This window comes from Neopsephotus bourkii, unplaced genomic scaffold (assembly GCF_033783945.1).
Source record: "Neopsephotus bourkii isolate Nb327-2 ecotype Australia unplaced genomic scaffold, CSIRO-AGI_Nbou_v1 NB_1760, whole genome shotgun sequence".
Classification (NCBI taxonomy): Eukaryota; Metazoa; Chordata; class Aves; order Psittaciformes; family Psittacidae; genus Neopsephotus; species Neopsephotus bourkii.
The window spans coordinates 8,072,144-8,095,026 of NW_026902234.1; the positions used below are offsets into that span (position 1 = coordinate 8,072,144).

Here is a 22,883-nt window from a genome sequence, read left to right on the forward strand (position 1 = left end):
TTAATTAATCACAGAAACAATCTGCTGCTTGGAGGCTGTTTGATGGATCTGTTTCAAAAGGAGCATATACCAAAGAGCCTGAGCTTGTCAGGTGAAGTTTAACCCTGTTAAAGCCTGCAGCTTCAGGATGCGGGGGAGAAAGGGATATTTTGTCTTACCAAAGTTTCTTTCTTCTCTCCCATGGGCCAGCATCGCCTCCTTCTATTCACAGTCCTGCCAAGGATTTTCTATGCGACTTTGACCAAGTCAGTGGGGCAGAGCTGTTTGCAGAGCGTGCCTCTGCCTACGCTCCACCAAGGCAACGCTGGCGGGATGTCAAAGCACAAGCTTGGCACAGGCACCGGCCGGCTCTCCCTGGGGTGGTTTGTAATCAGGTTCCAGTCCTGCCAGTACCCGAGCGTGTTCGTGACACCGCACAGTAATTTGAGTGGGACCACCCTCCTGCAGGAGAAGCACAGCATTTCACCACACAAAGAAAGAAAAAAAGGAATACTATGTTTTGCTGAACAATCATGAACGTTTACAGCTCTGTGATGGCAGTCAAACCAAGTACAAACCTCTGTATTTTTTCCCTGCCTTTGGAGCCAAACTACTTCCACATTTCTGTGTGGGTGATTGCCTTTGATCCCGCAGAGAGGAGGTAGCTTTCTCGAGGAGTGTGCTGGGAGGGAACAACTGTTGATCTCCCTTGTGAAATCCCATCTGTTGTCTTCAGCAACTCTCACTTGCTGGCTGAACAAGATAATGTTTCTCCAGCAGTAGCTGTAATTTTCCGCGCACTTTGGTGGGTGCAAAGTCAGAACCTGATTCAAAAAGGACAAGAAGGGATATAATTTCCCTTCTGTTAGGCAGTGTGTTATGAATTAAGTTGCTGGCAGTCAGGTGGGGCAGAGTCTGTGTGGGTTTTGAGGTTTGTTTGACACCTCCAAAGACAAAGAGCAGTGTGCAAATGTTAGAGGTGGGTTCTGGAAACTAGGAAGCCTTTTTGGGTATAATTGTAGGTATAATTACTCCATGTTTTTTACAATCTGTCATTGATTATTTAAATCATATTTAAATGATTGTTAGCTTATGGTGAAAATTGTCAGCAGAAGCTAAGGATGGTAGTATTTCAGTGTAACACAGCATTGATTTTAATGAGCTATTTGAGGAAATGAAATGGAAGAACAGGGGGGACGACTAACATACTAATACAACCACCTCTTCTTATTGGTTATGGGGAAACCCCTTTGGTTTAAAGGGCCGCACCTGTGGCCGCTCTCCCCCTTTGTTAGAGAGATATTTCTCTCAATATTTAAGCTTTTCTACAGAGGTGGCATAAACGTGAAACACACAAATCTAAACCGGGGTCAGGACCGCACCAACACCCCTCCCCTGCCGACGCACCCGGCGGTGCCTCAGCAGGGAGAAGCCATCCCGCCGCCGCCCGGCCCCTGCTGGCATAGGAGGCGGGACCTGGCGGCCGCCCCCGCCCCTCGTAGGGCGCCAGGAGAGTTGGACTGAAGAGCCGCTCCGTATGGGCTTTGGTTGTGGCGCTGCTCGGCCTGAGGAGAGCTCACTCAGCGGCCGAGGCGCCGCGCTCCCCGCCTGGGGAGGGAGGCCGAGCGCAGACGGCTCATGGAGAGCCGAGAGGACGGGCGGGACTGGGCGTACAGGTAAGGGCTGCTGGCGGCTGTGCTTCAGCCCGATAGCGCCGGGCCCGTGTGGCGGGTCGGCTCTGAGGCGGGTGCCTGACAGCTCTGAGGTCCGGAGTGCCAGACCGTCAGCCGGGGCCGGCGACGGCCGCCTGCCTGCCCACTCCCACCTGCGCTTTCCCGGGCGGGGGGCTCGCGTTTAAAATTACCGCCTTTTACAACTTCACTGTGAATCTGCGGCACTGGGACTGAGGGAGGGAGGGAGGGAGCGAGCTGGCAGCAGGAGCGGTGGCTCTCAGCGCTGTGCAGGGATCTCGGTGGGTTTGGTTTTGTAGTGCCTTAAAATAGCTGTTTGCCCTGCAGCAGCCTTGCCGAGTCAGACGAAGGGCTGGGGCTGAGGGGGGCTGTGGTGCTGCAGGATGAACTTGGAGCCGGTTAACGTGGGGGCAGCGAGGTGTGTTCCTCCCAGAACACTTGGGGATGTGAGGAGGCAGCGGCGGCAGGTAACGGCCTGGCCCAGCGGGAAACAGCTGAGGGGGCTCCAGGGGGAAGAACAACCGGACAGTGATGCGGCTGCCGAGGTGCGGGCACTGCCGGGCAGTGGTGGTAACCTGCGCTGCCTTGGGGCGCGTTGGGGAAGGTAACTTCCTCACAACCCTACTTCCTGACTCTCTGGTTTCCCCTTCTACCTCAGGAATGGAGTTGAGCGTGAAATTAATCTTCACTTGCTGCCTGTACAGTCGCGGTCATAAATATGAGATTATATTCATGGAGGTGTTAGGATTTTTTGAGTGGTTTTATGCTCATTTCCTCAGAGAAGCCTGTGTTGGTGATTTCACTGTTTTTTCACATCTATGGCTTTTATATCAAACTTGAGGAGCACATGAATACAAAGATGACTTTTCTAACAGCTGCTTAGATAATAACAATCTGAGATCTGAATATTTAATTCTTCCTGTTCTGATTCATCCTTTACTACCCGTGACCATCCTGTGAGCCAGAGTTTGCCCAAGGCTGTATCAGTGCCGCTCCATGGGCAAATTCCTGCTCCATAAATTAAATAGGCAATGGGTTTTTGGAAGTTACGCCCTGGTGTCCATCTAGCAATGCTTTCTGTGAATAGACTTCTCTGCCCGTTTTAACTTCTGTAAAGCCTGTGAGTGTTCTGAACTCAGGTGATAATTGGCAGGTGTAAAGCATCCTGGGAAGTTGTCATAAATCTAGTTTAGCAAGGTGAACTAGCTGTATATCAAGCTAAAACAGAATCAGACTTGCAGTTCTGAAACTCCATCAGTGTCATGCTGCCCAATATACTACAACACTGACATAGTGTTAAAGATAGTAAAATAAGCATTTTTGATATTAAGTATGAAGAAGATATATTGACACAAAGATTTGTGGTTTGGTTGTTTTCTTTTTTTTGTCCATGCCATATACTTTCCTAAAGATAATTTCAGAAATTACCACTTTTAAAAACAGGCTTCGTAACTTTTTACACTTGTACATTTTGTTGTCATTTTTCTGTGCAGAGCAGTGTGGAAAGTGAGTTCAAGCCATGTTTGAGCTGCTGTGCTATAACGTCATACTTGTAAACTGTTTGTATGTATTGAGGAAAAAATACCCAACAGAATTCTGTGTGATCATAATTTGGGTTGGTTTTGCACACAATGGATCCTTTGCTCAAAAATCTCCTTACTTCCAAAAGTAGTGAAATCTGTAAAACTGACTGAACAGTGCTTGTTTAAATTCATATAAAGTAGGCTTTTTTTGGGAGGAAGGGTTTTGAGTGCTTTGAAAAATAGCAACTGGAAGTTACTCTAAAGCATAATTGTGTTTTTCTGGTTTTGGAGTTTTTGTTTTTTTGTTTTTCCAGCCATAGGTATGTAGAAACATTTTAACAAGAATTCTTTTTTATTTTGTAGGGTTGATCCGTATGGGTTTGAAAGGCCAGAAGACTTTGATTATGCATCCTATGAAGCATTCTTTTCCAGGTATCTAGTGGTACTCACTAGAAGAGCAATAAAATGGTCCAAGCTCCTAAAAGGGAATAACGGTATACAGAAGAGTTTAAAAGGTGAGGTTTATGTCTATTTGTAGGTAAAAAAAACCAATTATGTTGGAACCAATATAAATGTATTTTGTGTCCTTGAATGTTAGATACTGTTTTTGTCTTCAAGTGAAAAGCAGTAGTATAAACCAGTAATATGTAGGCAAGTGTGCTGCTCTAAGGGGAATCGCTGATTTGATTTAAAACTTACAAAGGAGTAATCTTTCTTTGGCATATGCTATATCTTACTACTTCTGTCATGCAGAGATCATGACCACTGCACTTCCAAGATGCTGTTTTCTAGCTGTTTGTTGTTCTCTGCTCTGTGCTCTCTTTAAAGAAACATGAGGTTATGTATGACTGTCCTGAACCCCACAGGACTCCTAGTTGCTGACTCTTTGACAGTTTTTCAGATTGCTGAGATTTTCCAGCTGTCTATATCTTACTTTTGTAAAATGGTATAACCCCACGGCCAAAAACGTATGTACTGAGAACTGATGCGGCATTTATGCCACATGAAAGTGAAGAAAGTAAAATTTAATGTAGGCAGTAATAAAGAAGTGGATAAAATGCCAATGGAACTGTTGATGGCTGCTTCTAAAAGCAAGAAAACCTATAGTAATGTTTTATCTTCAAAGAGGGACAGGGAGAAATAAATGTAAGAGTCAGAAGGTTGGCAGGGAGTCCCATGAAACTAAAGGGTGGGGGGGGTTTCCTCCCACTCTCTCTCTGGGTTATTTTTTCATATAAGTGTTTAAGTTTTCCTCTCTGCCCTTAATGATGCTATTCAACTTGTATTCCCTTTAGAAGTCTTTCGGAGTTAGAGATCTGTATAAATATGTTAAAGTGAGTAAAACTAAACAAAAGTTAATCAGGCCTTTGAGTAGAGTATGTAGAGTGTTACATAGCTGAATACTTAGAGCTGTGCTTCAGATGGAGACTTTCATTGGTAATTCTAATGGTTTTGTTGGTTTTGGGTAGCTTTTTTTTTTTTTTCTTGACACTAAGAATGGAATGATAACTAGTGAGGTATTATAACAGTGTATTTAGTGTATGGATGTCCATTTTAAGGATGAGGAATCCCAGAGATTGTAGGTTTGAGCTATAGCTGCGAGATCAGATGCTGCAAATTGGAAAGTAGCTACTTCTAATCTCTTCCAAAGCTTTTGCTTAGGGTGTCAAGTTTGAATATAGTGATAACTGCGCAGTTTTTTGAATTAGTGAGGATTTTGAGATTCTGCAAAATTTAGTTTTCTAGTTGTGGAAAAAAAAAATCAGGTTTTGATTCATCTCCTTTTCTTAAAATGCAGTAACTGTGACGGAGGCAGCTTTTAGCAGTTTCTAGGAGTTCATTACATTTCTGTTCCAGCATTGCAGACACAGAATGCTACTGTGATGCAAACAGTGTGAATGCTTTTGGTTTTATTTGAGAGCCAAAACTTTGACCAAATTCTCAACTTGTCCACCAGATTCAGCACTGATGATCATGCTGCTCCACTAGCCATGTAATGGCAGTAACTATGAATGTGGTTTTTGCTTCTAACAGACTATTGTTTGTGAAAACTAGCATGCCATAAACCCACTGAGTGGAGGCAGGCAGTGGCTCTTGGCTGTAGAAAGCCCTTGCAGGCTGGTACATCATCTTTGACATTACTAAATTTTGATAAGGATACCAAGATTCGTAGACCATGCCTTCTCATATATATATATATATATATATATATGTATATATGTGTGTGTAGTATGTAAGGAGAGTGACTAATATAAATAATGTTGAGGAAATGTGATCTTGAGTATAACTGCAAAGTTGTTACAGTAGGCCTCTGGCATTATCCTAAACTGATACCTCAGAAGAGGAGAGCAATAGATTAACCTGTACAATTGCTGATTTTTAAATACTTCTTATATCTGTAAGATGGGAGCTTGTGGCATGTGCACATAGGATTATGTAAGCAGTTGTTTAGATATGTGCTTTGATTTCCTTGCAGGCACTTGGAGACCAGAAGGTCTGCCTGGTGATGTGTTGAATTTCACTCCTCCAGAACCTGACTCCATTGCTTTGAAGCTTTGCTTAGTAGCTGCTGGCTCTGATTAACTTCTCCTCTTCTGCAAGTCAGCTATAAGCTAGAACTGCCACTTCCCCCTAAATGCAATAGCTGTACCTGCAAACTCATACTCTTCTTTGAAGTTCTGTTGGGGGCTTTTGAGAATGCATCCTGTTGTGAGTAGATGTGAGAGGTATTATATATATGGTATCTCAGTAGCTCCAGACCCCTTTTGTCATTATACATAGAGAAGCTTATAATTCCTGCCCTGGTGAACAGGAAGAAGCGATGACTTGTGTTAATTTTCCAGTCTGGAAATGTGGCATGTTCACATGCCTCGCATCCAGGGTGGTATGCATGTATACATATAATCCGATTCTACTGTAAAGTAGTTAGACTATGTTTTAACAACTGTAATTAAGCAGTGTATCCTGTTGTTCTGGATCACAGCCTTCCGGCAGGGCAGGTCATAGGAATTTTGGCTGACAGTTCCTTTTTCTTGTTCTGTTTTGTTTTCCCCTCTGCCCTTGCTATCTTCACCTTGTTTCCTTTGCACATCTGAATTTTAAGTTGCTGTTTGATCACTTGCCTCCTCTCTCTCGTTTCACCACTACGGCAATCCTCTTAATTTTTGTTTTTCTTCATTCAGCTGCTGTCTTTATGGGACCAAAATGCAGCTTTCTGCTTTGACTTGTTTACAACAAACTGACATAATTGCTCAAAGTAGTGTAATTCTGACCAGAAGTCTCTTTTGTAAAAGAATCTGTCTGTAAGAGTATTAACCAGAACTGAACAGTAGCAGAATGTGTTTTCTAGTCTTTGTGTCTGATAAAATACAGTGAAAGGTGAATGGTACTAAATGGTGGTTATAACATAGACATTTATGTTCCAGCCCATGGGTTGGAGAAAGTAAGAAGCATCTTAGAAAGTCAGTTTTCATGTTTGACTATAACTTGAACACTTACAGCCCAGATCTGCTTTTGTTTCTTCTGTGACGTATTCATGAAATAAAACTTTCAATTCCTTGATGGATGCTGGTTTCAGCTCTTCTGTAGAATCTATCCTCTAGAGTCCAAGTTGGTTTCTTCAGCATTCAACAGTAATTGTTGGTAAATGAAAAAATAGCTGAAAAGTGTGGATTTAAGTAATGGAATTAAGACTGCTTTTGTTTGCTTAAATATTTCTGTTTCCTATTAATGAACAGAGGCAAAAGTATCACATAAAGATATTTCTTTACTGCACGTGTTTTAAAGCTTAGACTGCCTTGTGTACATTGTGGTTGTTCTGGGAGTGATCCCTCATGTGGCTACTTAGGGCTTGCTGGTATTCAGCAGTGCTGCTTTTAAGATCAAGCCCTTGGTTTACAATTGGTCGGATGTGTGGTTGGAGACACATGCACAATCCAGCTTCATCTGTGAAAGCTTCTTTAATGTTACAGTGGGAGGATATTCTGTGGTGCAGACTGTTGCTGCAGGCTTTTTAGTTCCTGAGGATAATGCAGAAGAGGGCCTATTGGAAACAGATACATAGCTGTATAAAATGATACAATTTTGTGTATAGAATATGACATATTGTATCACAACTGTCCTTATTTTCAGAACTACTCTGCTGCTTCTGTGTGCTAGTTTGCAGATCCTGGCAAGTATGATAATGGTGTGAGGAAGAAAAGTAAAAAATGTAAATTCTTTGGGGAGTGGGGGAGCTGGGGTAGGTAGACACTTGGGGCTATACAAGCCTCTGGCTCTCTGTTACCATGAGAACAATGACACTGAGGAATAATGAGTATATGCTGTGCTGCAGGCCTGCTTTCCCCTTGTGTCAGTGTCAAAGGCTTGTCCCTGCTTCTCTTGAGTTTAATGTGTATTGTTGGATATGGGTGCTGGCTATACTCTCAAAATTTACAGCTGCTTCATGAAAAAAAAAAAAAACCAACATTTCAATTATGTGTTAGAATATGATAATACTGTAATTTAGCCAGTAAATTTGCTTCTAGAAACATTTTCAGGCTCATCCAAACTTCTCTTCTTGCAGACCTAAATGGGACTGGTTCCTCATGCTCATTCCTGAATTTGCTATGTCCATCTGTAGATTTCCTGAGCTTTAGAGTTCAAAATACTGTAAAAAAAGGTGAGGTGGGGATTATTAGACATCCATGGAAACAAGTAAATTATTTTCAGCCTGTCTACAAGAAGACTCTAGTTACTTCACGGCTAGAACAGTAGAGACTAACCCATGAGTGTAAGTCCTCATTGAAATGCTGAACAAAAACTCTACCTTAAATACCAGGTGTTTATTGCAAGTGTTAAGGGTAGGAGTGTTGGTGGGGTTTTTCTGAGAGAAAGAACCATATTTTTGGTGGGTGGAATGCCCATCAGAGATGCACAGATCACTCTGCTGACACTGGGAAAGCAGCTTTGGCTCCCAGAGGATAGGCAGCTGAAATTAGGTGGAATGTATTTAGAAGGTGGCTAGCTGAGTTGTTGCAAAACCTCAGTTCATTCTGCTGTTTTTAAGGCATTTACTTCAGGCAGAATTGATCTAGAGATTCAGATGTTTGTGACTGTATAAGATCAGATCTGGTAATGATATTTTATATGTGTCTGTGTGTGTGTGCAGAATAAAAATCACTCTCATGTGAGTCCCATAGAATTTAGGGAGGAGAAGTTGATACTTCAATTGACAGAGTCTCATTCATTTAATAAGAATTGTCTGGTTCCTTTGTGAGTTTCTTCTCTTTGGAAAAAGCAGAAGGATCTCAAACATTCGGGTGTCTTTTTGGATCAGAAGGGATAATGCTGATTCAAGATTATGTACCAGTGAGGAGCATTGGCTCCGTGTTAATATTCTTCATACCATTCCCAGGAGGAAGCTGCTTTGGCTGTCATTAGCGTGATGCTTCCTCCTGTAATCTTGTCATCCTAGTTATTTACACTGAATCATCTGCTTAAAAAACCCCTCACAGCACACCCTGATGATGAATACGATAAGGGAGATAAGAGCTACTTTAGATATGAAAAGACTTCCCCAGTTATTCTGGGAAAAATCATCTGCTGCTCACTCACATCTCCAGTTCTTCCACAGGCTCATTTAGACAGTAGCCACATACTTCCAATTTGTCAGTTTCTGCCATGATTTCAGTGGTTAGGTGCTAAGCTGAAATCCTGGGCTTACGTTAACAGCTATTTATGCTAGAGCATAACCAAGCAGACAGAAGGGGTTATCACATCAGAGGCCGTTGGTGATGTAGGGAAAGAAAAGGTCAGTCCTCATCTGGATAATAAAGGACAAAGATCAATGTGAAAGTTGCTATTTGTATCTCTCTCTGCAAAGCTGGGAAGAAGAGGAAAGGATTCCAAATCCTAATGGGGAAATAGATGAGGGAATTAAGAAAGCCTGGGTCTGAACATCTATATGGGGAGTCTGAGTGGCAAGAACTTGGTAATGAATCTAAAATATACTATGTAGCTGAGAAGGAAATGCATAGGAGAAAAAGCTTAATAATCTTTAGTCAAGAGTTCTTCTATGATATCTGAACTTTCTGTTGCTTATTTCCTAAAGAAAAATGCAGATGGAAATTTTACTTCTTTGTGTTTTTTTTTTTTTTAAATCACCAAACTTCTTGTTTTGCAGTGAAGAGATATATCAGGAAAGGCATCCCCAGTGAACACCGTGCATTGATCTGGATGATTGTGAGTGGGGCCCAAGCCAACATGGAACAAAACCCTGGGTATTACCACAAACTGCTTGAAGGAGAGAAGAACGACAAGCTGGTTGAAGCAATCAAAACAGGTTATTGTCTTGATAACACTGTTTATCTTTGTTTATCTGTCCTATATCCTTAAACCTTAGGGATCAAGTTATGTCATGGAAAACTTACATTTCTGCAGTAGTGGTTTAAGTGCTGAATTATCATATAAATTAGATTAGCCATAAGCTCTTTCCCAGTATAGATCTTTCCAGGTTCATTGTGTGGTCAAAAGCATTAAGGAAGATGAGAAATTATTTGGGAAGGAGCAGAGAACAACTGGAAGACATTACTGTGTCATCTCTTAACTGACTGAAGAGTTATGTACAATGAGACCTGCCTTTGGGTCTGTTTTTCCTTACTCCTGTCCCAGTAGGACACTGGAAGAGCAGCAGAGATGGTTACAGATGTGTTACAGTGTCTGTATGAGGCAGGTGAAGTAGGCTTGGATTTCAGTCTGAGAAAAAAGACTGCTGAGGAAAAGCTGCTGATAGAGTTATATGAATTATAAATGGTGTAGAGAGGGTGAATGGGGAGCAATTCTTATTTGATTTTTGTAATATAAGAACCAAGGACACTGAATGAAATTTGCCATGATGCAGGTTTAGTGTATCACTGAATAGTGGCAGTTGTGTTACTGGAGGGTGCTCCTGAGGCCGTAAGTATGAACTGGTTTAAACAGCAATTCGACAAACTGAGGAATAGGGAAATTCACCTGGTGCATGAAATACTAAACACTAAATGTAAATCCCTGAAAGAATACAAGTGTAGGAAGAGAAATAACCCTCCTTTACTAATCCAGTTTCATATGCACTGTCTGTGAACTTTTGATCAGTGGCCAATGTTGGTGACAGGGTACTGGGGCAACCAGTCTTTAGACTGGCCCACTGGCTGTTTTCAAGAGGCAGTAGGGGAGGACAAGCAAGTAGCAGTTTGACGTAACTGATATTTGTCCTGAAACTTTTCAACCTGCTGCAGGAGAGCTTTTGTAGAGAAGCTGATACTGGCTGAATTGCCCAGTTAATGATTCAAGAGGTTGGGCTGTGCTCTGGACAAGGACAATGCTGAGGTTCTTCTGTTAGAATGGCAGGTGCAGTTGTCATCTTTCTCCTCTTCAAAAAGACAGGTAGTTAAAGTTGGTGCTTTATGGACTTCTATTCTAGTTGGATAAACATCTTGGTTTATGCCAAGTTTCTTTGCCTCTCCCTGCAACATCAGCAGCAGGACTGTGCGCTTTTGGGAGTACACGCCTTAGTAAGGCATTTTGGAGCTTAAACTTTGATGTTTCTATAAATATGAAGACTATCCAGAAATCTTCAGGCTCATATGCTGGTCAGAAGTAGAAACAGTAGAGCTATAACTATGAATAAAGGGGGAGCTACTAAGATGACTTTCCAAAGCCAGCCTGGGAAAGGGCCTGGAGAAGGATCAAACAGTTGGGGTACAATTGCTGCAAGAGGGAACTGCAAACAATTTATTTTCCAGTACTACACAATGAGATGAAGGGTGATAGCATGACAGCAGGTGTATTTTCATCCAGTTTATACCAAGAAACAAAAACATTTATGTGCCGAAGGACAAATAATTGAAGAAGATAAAGAATCGTGTGAGTTCTGAAGGAAATAAAGTCTTGGAAGAGCTACTGCATTGATTGGAAAACTGGAAAAGAGAAAACTAACAAGGAGCAAGTGAGGGAAGGGATAAAGAAGAATAGGCTGAAGGGGTTTTATTGGAAGAGGTGGGGAAGTAAAAAGAGGACCTTTGACTCCAAAATGATAGATCTCCCTTCAGAAAGGAAGAAATAATGTGAATGTACAAGGCACAGAAGGAGCAAAGTACTTAAGGTGAATGGTAACTTTCTGTTTCATAAACTTCATGTTCCTGTTAAGTGTGCAGATTTCATACTGGGCTTTAGCTAAAGGTTGTTTCAGCGTGAATTGTTGTCTGATGTTAATTTTGTTCTGCCTGTGGTGTTTTCCCATCACTGTAGTTGTTTTTAATGGTAAACTAAAGAAAAATGTGGAATCTTGCTGCTGTTCACTTTTCCTGTCTGCAGTTGCCAAAAATTTAGGCAGTTGTGCCATATTTAGTCCTGTGGTCTAGCTGTAAAGTTAGCCCAGGATAATGCTGCGGTTTAAAAACAACAAAACAGCAACCATGCTCGCTTTTTGTTTAGCGTAAGGGGCAGCAGGACAAGGCCAACCGAAGACTTTATTGAAGTCAATTTAAAATGTGTAAGAGCCAATGTGTCCTGTTTCTTTTACATGCCCAGAAACTCCAAACAATTTTCATGTGTGTTTGGAACTTATTTTTAATGTCGGAATGTCTTTAATGGGATATCATCAGGTTAAAAAGTGCAGGTAGACTGTGTGGAGGAATGGTCTAATCTTGAAGGAAAAATCTGATTAATAGCAATAAAAGTCTTTCAGCTAAATTGATCTGAACAGTGCTTTCACCATATTTGCCGTTTAACTTGCTGATTCTTAACTGATGGGCTTTTATTGCTGAATTTGTGTTACAAGTTTGGTGCGCTGTAGTTTTGGTTTGTTTGTTTTTTGTTTTTGTTTTTTTACTTAGTAAAGACAAGTGTAAGAGAGAGCAGGCTTCTTAGCCTAAACATAAAAGTAAGAGCTTAAAGAATGCAGGTCTCTAAATTCTGATGGAATTTTTCATGGCTTGGTTTCTGTGTGGATTTAGAAGGGCATGCATTCGTACTGCACTTTGTTGTTCATGCCCTATTATAGTAAAGTTGGGTAGGACAAATGATGTTGGCAGAATGAAATGTAGCTGTCCTCCTAATGCAAAGGCTTCACACTGGTTACAGAAAGGCTGAGGTGTTAGTTCATGTAGCTTCCTTACATTAAGCCCCTCTTAGGCTGGGCCATTGAATTTCATAGTAAGTATGTCTGTCTGCAAGTCCTTTTCCATGCACATGCAGCTAATATCTGTTTCCACTTTTATTTCATGAGGAGAAGCTGTAGGTGCTGTGAAACTCAGGGTCTGATATTTGTCAGTCAGTCCCCTGATCCCGTGTGACTGCTGGCATAAAGATCTGATTGTGGATAGTAGTTGCAGGATCTTAGTGAAGTTTATGGGTTGAAAAAGTAAGTCAAACAATAGCCGTTGCCACTTCACTGGAGACAATGAAAATTTTACCATCAGCACACTAATAAACTTCTCTAAATGGGGTTATACTATTAGCAAAGGTTGCGAATTTTCATGAGTGTAGTGCCTTTAACCTTGCAAGAGCAAGGGAAACAGCAGCGTCAGCTTTTCTGTCTCTGTAAGAGAAGCCGTCTCAGGTCATATCCAAACTGCTGCCTCATCTGGTCTATGTTCTAGTTGTTTACTAGAACAACTAAAGGAAGAATTGGAGGTGTAAAGCGTGTACTGATACTTCCTCAGAATGTTTGTTTTTCCTAGTCTCCAGTTATCTATGGTTTGTGGAGTTCCTGAGTAAATATGCATATGTTTGTAGTTAATAGCACTGGATGGGGAAAAAAATGATGAAAATCCCTCTGGCTGCTCTTTTTCACGTAATTTACTTTGCTCATGATTTTACAGATTTGCGATGTCTTGCTCCTAAGAATCTCCCTCCAGTCTGCCTTGTTTTACATTAGATACGGTAGCCATTTCATACCTGTGATCTTTCTTGTTGTTGTTCTCTTTTTCACTTCATCCAATTCTGACATCCCCTTTTGGAGATGAAGGGGAATGGAATTTATGCAGGTGCTTCTCAGATTTATACAGTGGCGTTATTGTTTTTTTCGTAAGAAATCCAAGCCCTGTTTGCTCTCTTGATTGCTGCAAGCTACTGAAATGTTACTTGGTGCTGGTGGTGAGGGGTGTCAGGCTCAGTTTCCCTCGTTTTAGTTGATAGCAAACTTGACCTTAACTTAAACAACAAAAACCCCCAAACCTCCCCCAAAAATTTCTAGTTCCAGGTGTTGCAGGGAAAAACTTGAAGGTGAGTCCTAAATATCCAGTTATTAAGAATACACTTTCAGTATATTATTTTTCCAAGTTGTAGTTGATGACCTAACCTCATCATTCTGGAGGTTTGCAGTGGAGCTGAAAAATATTACCTGCCTGGAAGGTATTCAGAGCAAGCACAAGTTACAGATGTAGCAATGTCAAAAGAGTGACTGTAAGTGGAGTAGAGGATGTTGTGTAATTTACTGGGCATTGTGTCTGGGAGTGGGAAGCACCTGGATCTGAAGGTAAGAACAGAAAGGATGAGATAGCACAATTAAGAAGGTAGACTTGTAGGCGTCTGACTTTTGAAGTACTTTCGATATGAAAAGCACAAGACTGATACAAAAGCATTAGTTTTCTGGACTGCACACTTAAATCTCTAGAAACACCATCAACAATTGTTACATCTATCAAAATAGATGTCTGGCTTATAAACTGGGGCTAATGTGGCTTTCTGCCTATGTTTGTATTACTGAATGAGAGTTAGAGATGCCACAGATCTGTGGAAGGGAAGAAAAAAGCTGATGGTCTTCTCAAGGTTGTTGCACAAAGATAAATCAACAGGAAAGGAAAGCTGTTGGTTTTGTTTCACAGCAGCGTAACACTGCCATCTCACTGTGCTGAAAGATCATTTGAAAAATAAAGGCTATTGGGATTTATTCTGAATTTACCACAAAGGAGTAGCTAGCTTTTCTCTGTGGTCTTCTTCCTGGTCCCGTGCTCCTATACTTAGTTTGGTTATAGCCAGCAGATCTGCACACAATCACAAGATGGTCATAGTTTGGGGATTTATCTAGCAGTATAAAGTTCTAAGATTCGTTTTCCTTCTTGAAAATAATTCTGAATATTTTTTTTCCCCAAACTGAACTAGTTTGAGGCAATGTTCTTTTGGACACTAATGGCTATCAAGAATGGAGTAGGTTAATGGCTAGCAGGTCAAGAGAGTGGGCTGCACTGAGTGAGAGAAGGTGTTTGGATATCTCCCCTGGAACAGGGTTATTAAAGTGGGGGTCAGTGCTCAAGTCAAATGAGCAGCTCTCACCTGCTGCTGTGGTTTGCTTCAAGTCATCGCTGGCAGTCATCTCATAGTATAGTAAAACATGAGTTTGTGTGCACTTGAGTGGGTTAACTTCCCTCACACTGCAGTCAGAGGAGCCTCAGAGCTGGAGGAAAGGGGGGAGCATGCAAATGGAACAGAAAGGGGAGGATGGAGAGGAAGTGGGACTCCCTGCTCTTGGTGCACTCAGGGTGGTATTCTGGCACAAGGAATCCTGTGAAACCATGCCCATATCTTCTATTAAGGGTAAAGACTTCTAGCTCTTTTATCTCTTTTTTGTCCCCATCCCTTTTCCTCAAACTAAAATACTGTTAGTAAATATAAAGAAAAGTTCTAACTCCTTCATAAAATTGGCAAAGACCTCCTACAATCAGAAAGCAAGTTGGACCAGATTCTCTCAACTTCAGGCTTCCCTCAGGTTGTGTAATTAAAGATGAGTTCGGTTTGAGTAGTCTCTGCTCTGTATATGATGGACTTCTCATACTCCCCCCTCACCCTGGCTGCATAGCTGAAGGGAAGAGCCATAACTGAAATGTCAGCATTGATCTTTTCTGTAACATTCAGCATGTACTTTAGTAAACAACAAATTTTGATTATGCAAATACTGTGCTGCTCTTTGTACCAAGAAGAAACATAACAAATGTATTTATCCTATAAATGGCTGTTGCTCAAGTCCTTTTAAAAACTGTCTTTTTTCCTTGTGTTTTTCTTTTCAGTCACATGAGAAGGTGAAGTGCCCACCCATTTCTGTTGCTGACTTTTTCACTTTAAAAGGAAGAGCTAGAGATTAATGTAATAGTTTTCTAATACTTGTGGCTTCCATTACACTACTTGTGATTTTTGGGGAGCTTTCTTCCTTTGGTTGCTTACAGCTCAACTTGGTGTCAAAGCTGTACAAACTTCTTTCTTTATGCAGGAAGGGGCTGATAAGACGTGATAAGTCTTAGGACATAGGTATCTGTACAGTAGTGCTGTTACTGATTTTATTTATTAACTTTAACACAATTTGTTGTTATTAAATGTAAAGAAAACAACTCTTTGTATTTTAAGTCTTGAAAAATCATCAAAGTTACTTTTGAATAGGATTTTTCTCCCCAACTTAAACTTCTTAAAATCAGATGCACAAGTCTGGATTAATGACCTTGGGTTCCCTCTTTATGGAGTGAAGCAGGCAAAAATCAACTCTGCCTTTTTCTTTCCAACAACTAAAGGGAGTTGGGTGACTAGCTCAAACTTGTGTGTCTAATTTTTAGACCTTTGTAAGGAGAGTGAGTCCTACTGTTCATGGTTGGTCTGAAAGAAATGAGTGTTTTGAAATGCTACTGATTTCATAGTCCTTTGGTTTAGGGTTGAGTTTGAAGCATGTGGGATATGCTCTGCTGCTTGGATATAAAAAAATCACTCTCCTTATTGGTGATCTTGCACTAATGAAGAAATGACTATTATCATGATCCCATCACAGAGAAACTTAAAAAAAAAAAAAAAAAACAACCAAACCACACACAGAAAAAAAAATCAACTTTCAAAAGGTGATTTTAAGTGGAAGTCACCAGCTGCAAAACCAGGGCTGTTTTTTAGCTGCTTGGGACTGTTTGGTAGAAGTTTACTGAGTAAGTCAACTGAAAGTTCATCTACTTTGTTATGAGAGCATGCTCTCCTAGAGACACAGCTCATTTCATGACACTTGGCTAGACCAATTTGGTATGTGTTGTTTCTGTCAGTCTGAATGTCTGGTTTGCTTTCATTTAAGTCTTTGGAGTCAGATGTTGAGAGTCCAATCTGCAGAGGATCTGTTTAATCCTGCTTGAAATTGATTTCTGTGCACTAATAGGATTATTTTTTTGAGGAATAGATTATTGTCCTTGAATGCAGATGGCTTTTTAGCCAAAATTGAGGTAGAGCTGTTTCTTAAAATTCATCCACCAAAACTAGTTCAGTGAACCATAATGAAGTGTCAGTTGCACTTCAGAAGAACTATAAAAGTTTGTTTGGAAAGTGGAGGGGGGGAACTGCTCTTAATTTTGATCTCTTTCCCTTTCATCTAGACATGAACAGAACATTTCCAGATAATGTAAAGTTCCGCAAAACTGCCGATCCCTGTTTGCAGCATGTACTCTACAACGTGTTGGTAGCATATGGGCATCATAATAAAGCAGTAGGATATTGTCAGGTATGTAATGACTGTTTTTTAAACAATGCTGCATTTCAGCAGCATTTGTTGTCCATTTGAATGCATGCATGTTTTTAGAAGCAGATCCACAAACTATTTCTGTTTTCAGAATGGCCTGGGGAATGCATGGAAATGAATAGATTTAGGCAAATTCAAATGTCTTTGCGAGTTTCTCTGTGGCCTTTTTTGTAGCTGGCTTGATCATGTTTGGCTCCATTTATTAGCTGCAAAATAAATGTTTTATCACACCTGGTTGTATCAAGTGTGTTGGAGAGGAAGATAAAGTGTGACCTTGCCTTTCCTTCTGTCCTTCCTGCTGTCTTTCCCAGAATGGTCCTTGTTATGTATGAATCACCACGAGATCTCAATTTCCTTTGTTTTCACTGTCACATTTTTCAAAATACAGACCAGCATTCATGCCATGTCACATAACTGGGGGAGGCTACCATTTATTTGGTGCCATCTCCCATTATAGACAAGCAAATAGGAATAAAAAATCTTTGAAATTCAACCTGATGCTGCATAGTTAGCAGCTCAGAAAAAGCTCCTATCATCACTGCCAAGTGCTGTAAAGTTTCCTATGGGACCCAAAGAAGATAAAAGTTGATTCATGGCAGTCAAGAAAAATGTGGCCATCTTTAAGGATCAGAAAGAAGCAGGAACTATCATGAACTTAATGTGTTTTCAGTTCACATAAGTCGTCTTCTCTCTCTTCCCCGCCCTTGCTAGGGATATAAGTGCTAACCTATGCCTCCTGTTAATTGAGAAAGTTAGTACAGTAAATACAATTGTTCCAAAGTTAAAAGTATTAATTACATTTATTGAAATCTGGAGAGGAGAAGACTTAGAGGGGCTTAGACAAAAAGTCACTAAAAATACTTCTTTTTGTGTATCCCAACCAGTTTTAGTAGAGAAATTATTTGAAGAATAGAAGTAAAAGATTAATCATTTTAATTATTCTCAATATTATGTATTAAAATATAATTGTAATATTTTAAGAATAACAGAAGGGGTAGAATTATGGATACTCTTTTACAAGTGTCAGGCTCCTATATAGAGGTAGTTATACCCACAAACATACACAACTTCTAAACCATGTTTGCTTCTACCCAGAACATATGTCCAATTGTTAGTAAAAAGCTTTAGTACATTAACTGCCTAATGGGCTAATCTTTGCATTTTTAACTTTGCGTTATGAACAGTGGAGATGAGAGAAGATTATTTAGAAAGCCTTATGCGATTTTTTTTTTTTCCACCTCTTGTCTCCTCACAGGATGAATGTTATCTTTTCTGGCTGAATAAGTAGAATATAAACAAAGGTCAACATCTGCTTTCCACGGCACATTGTAAATCAAGCAAAGTTTCAGGAAGTCACCTTTTTTGCTAGTGAAACAGCAAAAAAAGGGGGGAGGGAGGGGATGCATTTTTCACTCTAAGTGCTTTGCAGAGCTTTTACTGTTTGAAGGCTCTCCAGAGGATGTTTCCATAATGCTAGTGCGTTTGTGGTACATGTAAGTCTCCCCTCTGGGAGTCTATTAGGCTGTGCATTGTCATGCTGTGACGATGGTATGATGTTGTGTCCTGGTGTAGCCAGCAAAATTCAGTGTCCTGTGACCGTGTGCTACAGAATAGGTTTTTGTGTGTGCCGTGTTAAATACCAGTCCCTTGTCACTGTAGATTCAATGATTAAGCTGTCAGAATGGAAATAAATAGGTGCCTTCCTAACCAGAAGGCTAAGCACTATGTAAGCTTGTGGAAGGTCTATCCAGGCCAGCTGTGTGCTGTAGTGATTCAAGGCTCGGAAAGGAAGCATTAGAAAAGATGCAGTGGCCTAATAGTTCCACGTTCTGGGAGTATTGCAAGGCCATCTAAGGTGGGACAGGTGAGTCAAGTCTGTTGAATGCAAGAGATGAGATCTCAGTTCAGAGAGGAAGTTGTAGCTTCCAGAGGCTGCGAGAGAAGTTTTCTTGGTAGCTGTGGCCTGGCTTACAGCCACGATTCGCAGCACTGCAGGATAACCAGACAGTGGTGGTGCTGCTGGTGGTGATAGATGTGCTGGAGGACTCCAGCTCAGAGGGACAGGGAGCAACAAGGAGAAGGCCAAAGAACAGGCTGAAACAGAAGGAGGCAATGTAACCAACACCACCCTTTGTAGCCTGTAAATGTTTAAAGGGAATTTGCTGTTAGCTTAGAAAGACTTGGGCGGGGGGCTTGTACCTCAGAGGCAGCTGGTGTCTATTGTTGTACTTATGTGCTGTGTTGTTACGGGGGTCAGTTTGCTTACTATGGAAAAGAGTACTTAAAAAAGCTTAAGGAAGTGGACTGCTGTGCTGTAAATCGGTAATATTTCTATAACTTAGAAGTGTTATGGTGGATACAAGAAAACAAGTGCCTGAGACCAAGGCAGTGTGTTTATAGGGAATGTCAGTTGATGACTTGTGTGCTCTGTAAGCCACTTCTCCAGTCAGAGTGTGAGTAGGAGTTTCGAAAATCACACAGTTGGACTTTGGCCAGTCATGACCTGACTATCTTCACAAATTTTATGGTAGCTCTTGCAATGCCCCCACCTCCCAGTGCTTACCTTCTTTTGCATATTGAAAGGTAGGACCTGTAGTGGCCAGTTGTTGACTAGCATGAGGAATGCTGGAGGTATTATGGAAGCAAATTATTTCTATACAGTCATTTGAGTTATGCAGCAGCAGCTTGTAAAAGCTGCTGAAGCTGCAGCTTTTTGAGTAAAGAGTGTGTCAGGCATTCTTCATTTTCCTTCTGCAGCTGTGCTGCCTACTGCAGCTGTGTTGTGCTTGTACTGCACATCTAATACAGCTGTGTTTTGGTGTTGGTGAAAGCAGTTTTCAGTTACATTGGGACAGGGATTAAAAAAAAAAGGAAGGTGTATTACAGACTACTAAGCTTTTTCTTGTAATTTTCTTCTCCTTGATCTTTGTTAATAATTATTGTTAGATGTAGTCATGCAGGTTTAACAGCTTACTGAACTGGTGGCCTTTATTAGTAGATTTTATTCAATATGCCCCTTTGTAGAAGTGGAGTAATTTAGCCTTTAATCAAAAGAAATAAACTAGAAACTCTTAAACGCGTGCATCTTAAAGCCCATCTTTCTATTTCAGGGCATGAACTTCATAGCTGGATACCTGATTCTTATTACAAAGAATGAAGAGGAGTCTTTCTGGTTGCTAGATGCTCTTATTGGAAGGATATTGCCTGGTATGCTAAAAATGTGTATAATGATATTCATATACTGGAGCTTGGCTTTTATTTTATCTTTGCATTCTTCTCTGGTTTCAAAGGCTTTAGATGTTAAAATGGACTTGCACAGACTGAAGTTTTTCTAGGGTCTTGGTAACAAAGGGCAGATCACAGCACACAGGCAAAATTTCTTTGTTTTATAGTCAGATTTTAATCTTGGTTCATGTGTATGTTAATTTGCTGTCTTGCTTCTCACTCTACTTAAACTTGTTAGGTAGACGTTTTCCTGTTATCAGTATGATGCTGGGGAGCAGGACTTGCAAAGGTGTCTAGGGTTTGGCACTTCTGGTTGCAGGAATATGATATGAGAGACAGATGAAGCAGTGATGACAGAGCAGAGTGAAGATGGGAGATGTGTGCAGTTCGAGCACTGAAAGCAGGAATTCCCAGTGGCTTGGCAGGGGAAGTGAGAGCTTTTTTCAGAGGTATTTGGCAGGATGTTGGTAGTTTCTGCTACGCACAGTAGTTTCTGATGCATCTCCTGCTTCTGAGTGGGGGTATCTTGGGCATACATCATGATTTTGCAACAGAGCAAATAAATGTCTATTGCCTGTCTGTGTCTGTATGGAAAGTTCCTGTCAAAGCTCTGTTACAATCAATGGTGATATATCCAGGCTGATTACTGGAGTCCAGAGGGAAATTCAGCACACCTTAAGCTACAGCCAGTACCTGCCTCTGGTCAGTTCAGTAGTTCCGTATGTCCCCTTGCCTGGATCTCCAAGTTTGCAGGAGGTGTTTCCACAATGAATTTTGCCCTATATATATGCTGAATCTCACTGCACCCGTGAAGTAGTTTAAAGCCAGAAGCAGACATCAGGCACAGCTATGTTTTATACTCCTGTGAAATACACTTGGGAATATTCTTTCTTGGGATTTAATTATAGAGGGAGATTGGCTTCATTGTGAATTCCCATTAACATTGCAAAGGACTGACAACAGCTACACCCATAATGTAAAGTCTTACTCAAAATGGAAGACTCAATTTATTATTATTTTTTTTTTTCTAAAAGGAGTCTTTGAAATTCCCTGTTGCCCCAGTTCCCAGTTTTGCTTTTAAACAGATCTTTATCCCAAATGGTTGGAGGCTGAATTCAATATTACAGTGTCAACTAAGTGCTGGTTAAGCACATCAAAGTTGCTGCTTTCATCTCTACTTCTTCATGTTCTTGTTTAATATTAAATGAAAAAAAAGTATATAATTTTTGGTTCCTTATTGAACAGAAAGACTTCGAGGAGGAAGGAGAAAGAGCTGAGAAAGTCTTTTCATGCTTTTGAATGACTATACACTCAATGTATACCGTGTAGGAACTCGGGTCTTTCTTACATATGAGCAGGGTGGTTGGACTTCATTTTCAGATTGAAAGAGGAGACACAGGCAGGGAGTGATATGGCTTGTATCAGTCTGCAAATATTTGAGATTTTGCAGCCTTGAAGTTTGCTTTCAAGCTATAAAAATAAAGAAATCATCTGTCTGTTGCTTTTGTACAGCCTTGAGAGCTGTGAGCTGTGCAAACAGGTAGGAGACGGGGCTGTTGTCTGCCATGTGACATGCCGCTGGCTGACATGGGTGGATGTCTTTTCATTGATGTCACTGTGTGAGGGATAAGGCCCTCAGTAAAGGCAAGTTTCATTGCAACTTTTGCTCTTAAGCTTTCTGATAGTCTTTTATGTCTTTATTTGGGGTAAAGGAGTAGATTCAGAATTTTTTTGATTCATTATTTTTGGTAGGGAACTTACTTTATTTTGTCATAAAACCTTTAGTTCTTGTCTGTCCTCCCTCTCTCACTCTGCTGATATGTAAATGACAAAAGTTGCTCTTATTTTTCCCTCTTAGATGTTGAATTTATCTTATGGCAGTAGCATTGGTGATGAGAAGAAATTTTTAACATGAAGGGTAATTACTATGTATAAAGGAGATGTAAATTTACTTAAGTAATAATTGTAGATATATATTTACTACCTTGTTTATACATATATTTTTACTACCCTGTAATGAGAGTCCTGTTACAGACTTTGGCCTGGATTCAGCACATCCAATTGGGCATCTGTCTGGGACACTGAAGTTAAAAACATGTGTACTTACATTCCATTGATAGTCAGTGAGGAAGGGGGTACCTGATCAGAATTGCTGACCTGCGTGTGCCCTACCACTCCACAGTCAGTATTAAGAGAGCTTGAGATGTTCCTTCCAGCGTGGCTGGGGAGCCAAAGCAAAGTAGTATAAATCAAAACCTGTATTGAGGTAATACGAGGCTTTGTTATCAGAAAACTTGTTGCTGATGTTCTTTTTTTTTTTTACCAAAAAATTCTTGAAAGAACATTTTCTCTTTTATTCCCACTACCCTTTTGTGTTATGTTTGAATTGTACTTTTATAAAATTCAGGGCCAGATAAAATAATTGGCGTAATTTCAGTGAAATTTTGTCTGTGTATGTGAGAGAATTGGGCAGACTGTATCCCTAAAAAAACTTGCTTAGATAAATAGTCACTATGCTCTGTTAATAGTGCGTTTTAGTTGAAAGCCCCACAATTACTTGTTGGGGAAGGAGTGAAGCATTTTATATTCCTCACATCTTCAGAAGGAAAAATAGCAATTGGTTTTTGTTGGATGCTAACAGTCTGATTAGCCAACATTTTTCCATTTTTTTTCCATTTGTTGCTGATGCTGTTTTAGTGGTTCTTCATTTTATTTCATTTTATTTCATCTGTGTGCATTATAATCTACATGTTTTCCCCTTTCATGGCAACAAATATGCCTCCAGGCCATGTCCTCATTTTTGAGTATGTCCTGTTGCTGCCAGTTAAATCTGTTTAGGACAGTTTAGAAATGCCTTCTTTGCCCTTGGCTATGTCCCTGTGAATGCTTCCTTCCCCCTGCCCACACACATTTAATTACATTAACAATCACTCCAGTAGCTTGATGCTGACAGCTTTTTTTTTTTTT

The 22,883-nt window shown here is 40.6% G+C and overlaps 1 protein-coding gene across 1 annotated transcript in view; it reads left to right on the forward strand.

Moving 5' to 3' along the window:
- Positions 1–1,435: 1,435 nt before the first annotated feature.
- GRTP1 (growth hormone regulated TBC protein 1) overlaps positions 1,436–22,883 on the forward strand; it is a 36,670-nt gene continuing 15,222 nt past the window's right edge. Inside the window, exons 1-5 of the mRNA XM_061377740.1 lie at positions 1,436–1,655; positions 3,557–3,708; positions 9,357–9,515; positions 16,549–16,673; positions 19,802–19,898. Of these exons, the coding sequence (XP_061233724.1) occupies positions 1,618–1,655; positions 3,557–3,708; positions 9,357–9,515; positions 16,549–16,673; positions 19,802–19,898 (571 nt within the window). The 5' untranslated portion in view covers positions 1,436–1,617. The remainder of the gene's footprint in view (positions 1,656–3,556; positions 3,709–9,356; positions 9,516–16,548; positions 16,674–19,801; positions 19,899–22,883) is intronic.